This window comes from Cynara cardunculus, unplaced genomic scaffold, assembly GCF_001531365.2.
Source record: "Cynara cardunculus var. scolymus isolate 2C unplaced genomic scaffold, CcrdV1 Un_Scaffold_3398, whole genome shotgun sequence".
Taxonomy (NCBI): Eukaryota; Viridiplantae; Streptophyta; class Magnoliopsida; order Asterales; family Asteraceae; genus Cynara; species Cynara cardunculus.
Genome location: NW_020201461.1, coordinates 48,246 through 54,182, shown reverse-complemented (window position 1 = coordinate 54,182; position 5,937 = coordinate 48,246). Strand labels below are relative to the sequence as shown.

The window sequence follows — 5,937 nt, the reverse complement described above, 5'->3', positions numbered from 1 at the left end:
GCAAAGTTTTCTAAGTGTGAATTCTGGTTGCAWCAAGTGGCATTTTTGGGTCACATTATCTCTGGCGAAGGCATTAAAGTCGATCCTGCAAAGGTTGAGGCTATCACTAACTGGCCAAAACCAACAAATGTTTCTGAAGTCCGAAGTTTCCTAGGTCTGGCAGGTTACTATCGACGGTTTGTTGAAAACTTTTCTCGGATCGCGCTCCCTATGACTAAACTTCTTCGAAAAGAATTTAAATTTGTTTGGGGTGAAGAACAGGAAAAGAGTTTTGAAGAACTGAGAAAGAGATTGATTACAACGCCTGTTCTCGCATTGCCATCTGGAACAGGAGGTTTTCAGGTTTATAGTGCTGCTTCTAAAAGTGGTCTTGGTTGTGTTCTAATGCAGCACGACAAAGTGATTGCGTATGCCTCTCGCCAGCTCAAACCTTATAAAGTAAACTACCCTACTCATGATCTTGAGTTGGCAGCAGTCATTTTTGCACTCAAAATATGGCGTCACTATCTGTACGGAGAGACTTGTGATATCTTTACTGATCATAAAAGTTTAAAGTACATCTTCACGCAAAAAGAGTTGAATATGCGTCAACTACGATGGCTCGAACTTCTTAAGGACTACGATGTCCGAATTCAATATCATCCAGGCAAAGCCAATGTAGTCGCCGATGCCCTTAGCCGTAAAAGCATTGGTAACGTATCGTCTTTAACCGTTCAGTCCCATATTGCTTCAGATCTAGAACGTATGGGTATCTCTTTGTGTTATCGTGGTGCAAATGAACTTTTGGCTAGTCTCACGGTTGAACCAGCTCTTGTATCTCGAATCAAAAAGGCTCAACAAGATGATGGAGAACCATGGGCTATCTTACAAAAGGCTAAAGATGATTCACAGTCTAATTTTCGAGTTGATGATAAAGGTATTATCTGGTTCTCTAATCGACTTTGTGTACCCGGCAATCCTGAACTCAAAGAAGCARTTATGAGTGAAGCTCATAATTCGTTATTCTCAATTCATCCCAGATCCACTAAGATGTACCGAGATCTAAAACAATACTTTTGGTGGAATGATATGAAACGGGATATAGCCGAATACGTGGCAAAATGTCTTACTTGCCAGAAAGTGAAGACTGAACATCTACGGGCTAGCGGATTGTTACAACCATTATAGATTCCAGTTTGGAAATGGGAACATATCTCTATGGATTTTGTGATAGGACTGCCGAAAACTCAGAGACGACATGATGTTGTGGGTAGTAGTTGACCATTTGACAAAATCGGCTCATTTCCTACCTATACAGGAGACGTACCCTGTTAGTAAACTGTTTGATCTATTCCAACGGGAAATCGTGAGGTTACATGGCACGCCAGTTTCTATCACATCGGACYGAGATCYGCGATTCACTTCTCGATTTTGGAAAAGTCTTCACCAAGCTTGGGGTACGCGATTGACTATGAGTTCAACTTTTCATCCACAAACAGATGGTCAGACTGAACGAATTATTCAAACTCTAGAAGATATGTTATGGGCTTGTGCTCTTGAGTGGTCTGGTGGTTGGGACGAGTCCCTATATCTTGTGGAGTTCGGGTATAACAATAGTTGGCAAGCTAGTATCGGCATGGCCCCGTACGAAGCTTTATATGGTCAGAAGTGTAGAACACCGATCTATTGGAATGAAATGGGGGAACGAGCTATCGAAGGACCCGAACTTGTCTGGATTACTACTGAACAAGTCGAGATCGCAAAACAAAAAATGAAAGAGGCTCAATCTCGATAGAAAAGTTATGTTGACAAGCATCGAAAGCATTTAGAGTTTCAACCGGGTGATCACGTCTTTCTACAAGTTTCAACGTTACGAGGTATTCGTAGGTTTGGAATTAAAGGTAAACTTAGTCCAAGATATATCGGACCCTTYGAAATACAGGAACGTGTTGGAGAGGTGGCATATCGCCTTACCTCCTCAACTTTCACATATCCATAACGTTTTCCATATCTCGTCACTCCGCAGATATCATTATCACCYTCTCCATGTGATTGATTATCCGTTGGACAAAGTTGAAAAAGATCTCTCTTATATTGAAGAACCAGAGGTGATAATTAATAGAGAAGAGAGACAAATGCGACGAAGATCAATATCGTTCGTTAAAGTGTTATGGCAAAATCATTCTGAAAGAGAAGCCACATGGGAAACGGAAGAATCTATGCAGAAGGAGTACCTTTATCTATTCGAGTCATGTAAATCCTCTAACCCTATCTAAGTTTCGAGGACAAAATATTCTTTTTAGGAGGGGAGGATTATAATATCCGTGTTTCGTTAACTCGTACAATTGGGTTAAGTGAATTTTTGGTAGAATTATGCATAATATATTTGTACCCTATGTTTAACCAACTTGTACTTCAGACGAGTTTTGCGTCAAAAATGAGTTTATACCTATTTTGACGTAAACTTGAGAATTTAGACTTAAAGGGTTAAAACCGCCAATTAATTAAACTTTATATATATATAATTAAATAAAATAATATATATATATATATATATATATATATATACTAGTTGTGTACCCGCGCAATGCGGCGGAAGCCGTGAATTTTAACGATTTTGAAGTTTTTATATATTGCTTTATAGGACTCAAATTTATATCATCAAACAATTATGCATCCTATGTAAATGTGTTACAATAAATTGACATAACATTTTTAACAACTTTTAGCAGGGGCAGACCTATGAAAATTCAAAGGCAACACAGCCCCGTGCACCCACTCAACCGATTATCCTAAGTAGTATTTTTGGTATGAAAGGTGCAAACGCTAAACTTTGAGGAGTACTTTGTGATATTATAAAATAAAAAGAATATCAACCAAAAAACCTGAAAAGTCACTTGAGATCAACCAAAAAACTTAAAAAATCCCTAGAAATGGTGTTGGATTAGAATAAGTTAATATACAAGATTGAACTTGGTGTTGAGTTGAAGAGTAGATTAGATTAGATGGTATATAGTATTTTTCACTGCAACTGCAACCGCAACCATATGTGTGTGTGTGTATATACATATATGCCTTGCCTTCCAATACATAAATAAATTGACAATCACATTTATAATAAGGCACTATGACAGATGGAGTATCAAACTAAGCAATGGAAAGCTTGTCTAAAGATTTCCATGATTCTTCTTTGCAGCAATAATATGCAACTGAATTTAACACTGTCAATAGTTGATCCAATCTTCAAAAACCAAAAACAAAGCAGCATTCACAAACATCCAAAGCTCTAGATTAATTTCTACCGACAAGTATAATAATACAATATGTTCTTGAATAACAAACAAACTTCAGATCTCCCCAAGATATATCTGYTTATCGCTGCTGCAAGATCCTATAATAGGTTGAGAGGGATGGAAAACACATTCATTAACTGATCCAGAGTGCCCAGGAAGCTTATACAATATGCGTCTTGAAGTAGTATCCCAAATATATACCATCCTATCAGAACTACCAGCAGTAACTTTGCTCCCATCAGGTGACCACCCGCACTTGAGCAGGTTCTGCTCAACATTATGCTGGTGTCCCTCCATTATCTTCACACAACGATTCTGGGCTGCATATGGACGCATATCCCATATACGAAGTGTACAGTCCATCCCAATGGTAAGGAGGTAAGACCCATCAGGGTTCAATTGCATACCAGTTATCATATTCTGATGACCTTGAAGAGTCATGGTAACCTCATTTCTCTTAAGATCCCACACTTTGACATCATTGTCAATTCCACCACTGTATATCTTGTCTGAAGCATCAGAAAAGCCAACAGTTATGACCAGATATTTATCTGGAAACGTTTGGATAGCACCCCTTTGACGCATATCCCACAGCTTAGCAGTCCCATCATCTGATCCACTCACAATAAGAGGAGGACCCCTCCGAGAAGGACAACATGAGTTTACAAAAGACGAGTGTTCTGCCATCTTCTTTATCTGCTTCCCTGTCTCTACATCCCATGCCCTCAGTATCTTGTCTGGACTGGCTGAGATTATCTGTGACCCATCACTGATCCACCACCCAGATCAACTACCCTAACAGTGTCTGAATATTTCTTACCTAATCTTTTTAACAGATAATTTATGGTCACCTGTAGGTATGATACAGGTTTTATTATGGAAAGCAAGAATACGATATGACAATGAATGTGGTGTCTTTCAAACCAATATCAAAAGGAGTTTCAGATTAATCCTGGAGACACATAAGAGCTCAAAAACAAGACCCTAATGTTCACTTGGGAAAAGAGTTTACATACACACATACACACATAAACATGTTCCTCAGTCCATTTTCTTAAGCACAAAACATGCATCTTAAACAACTATTAACATTGCAGCTTTTTTCACTTTTTTTTCATAAGGAAAAACTTTAGTCAGTAACCTGTGTCTAAAGCACCCAACCAAAATATGTCATTTGACTTGTATTTTCATAATGCATGAACAAACATGATATTGGCCCAACACTTATACTAAGAAACACATACATTTACAAGGATGTAAGAAGTAAGTAGCTTACCCATTCATAAGCACTTTCCTGAGTTCCGTCCAGAACAGTTACCCAATCGTAAAACCCAGCTGCAAAATAAAAAACAAGAATGAACAAATTTGTGGGAAAACCTATTCAGATTAGAAAACCTAAGCTTAAACACAAAAACGATGTGCAGATCTGAAAACTAAACAAAAACCACATCTGGATAATGAAACCCAAATCAAAACCATTCGCCGGTAATTCTTCCACACTGAGGGAACGGTACGAGGGAGAAGGGAGCGAAGACGGTCCGATTGATAGCTGATGTGTAGAGCAAGTATCGATTCAGATTTGATGCAGAGAAGGTTGGGATTCGATATACGTGGGGTACTGTCGGAGTGTTTCCTGCCATAAAGGGGAAATGGGAACAAGAAGAGGAAAGAAATAGGCCAATGGGTGAAGCAAACAATCGCCAACGAGATACATCTGGGTTCAAAAACCTGGTGTGGTGATGATGGAGGTCTCCACAAAACCTGGTAACCACAAGATCTGGTGTGGTGAGAGTGGAGGTCTCCACAAACCATCGCCAACGAGATACTTTTGTCAATAACCAGTGGTAACCCACAAAACCTGCAACCCATATCAAATTTTTGGTTCAAATCATCTTCTTGGTTCCATCTAATTTATACAACTCCCCAACGGATTACTATATAACACATACAAACCCAAAAATCAAACATAGATCTTGAGAAGAAACAGAAAAACGGTGATAGAAATCAAAACCCCAAATCAGAAGTCAATGGGGGTTTAAACTAATCTCAAACCAAAACTCCAAATCGTTGCTACTGTGTTGATCTATCTTGCTGTTGCTCCTCGATTTCGACTTTTTCTCTCCTGCTTCTACAAACAAAGCCCAACTACCCCTCCAAATTCTAGGGTTTTGAAGAACCTTTGAAATTAAATCAACAGCGAGGAGGGAGCTATTTGTATCAATGAGTTTTTGATACATCAAATCCCTTTGATACATGAAATTGGTTCTCTGATCGAGGTGATACATCCAAAACACCATTGTTACGCCAAACGAGATATGTGAAGAAGAAAGACCTCTGCTTTCTAACCCAAAATGTTGCTGGTGCAGAAAAATGATACAGAAGAGAAGAAAAGTTTTGGTCTTGGGTGGTAGCAGAGGTAGGAGATATAAGAGGAAGAAACCTAAAGAAGAAACCGGCCCAACATAAGTAATTTTTGGTCTTTGGAAAGCAGATGCATAAAAAGCTTGTACATTATGCATAAGAATTTGTAATTAAGAGATTTTTGAAATTGTTGCATAAAATGGTAGTACTTTAGGCTTCAAGAGTTGTAATTAAGACTTTGTCTTAAATGCTTACATATGTAGTATATATATATATATATATATATATATATATATATATATAT

The 5,937-nt window shown here is 38.3% G+C and overlaps 1 protein-coding gene across 1 annotated transcript; it reads right to left on the bottom strand.

The window, feature by feature from the left end:
• Positions 1–3,198: 3,198 nt before the first annotated feature.
• LOC112503616 (U5 small nuclear ribonucleoprotein 40 kDa protein-like) lies at positions 3,199–5,569 on the bottom strand. The gene is made up of 6 exons (XM_025107619.1): positions 5,347–5,569; positions 5,001–5,130; positions 4,718–4,905; positions 4,549–4,607; positions 4,093–4,187; positions 3,199–4,041 (listed from the first exon to the last, which is right to left on the bottom strand). The coding sequence occupies exons 1-6, from the start codon at positions 5,567–5,569 to the stop codon at positions 3,327–3,329; spliced, it is 1,410 nt and encodes a 469-aa protein (XP_024963387.1). The 3' UTR covers positions 3,199–3,326.
• Positions 5,570–5,937: the final 368 nt, after the last annotated feature.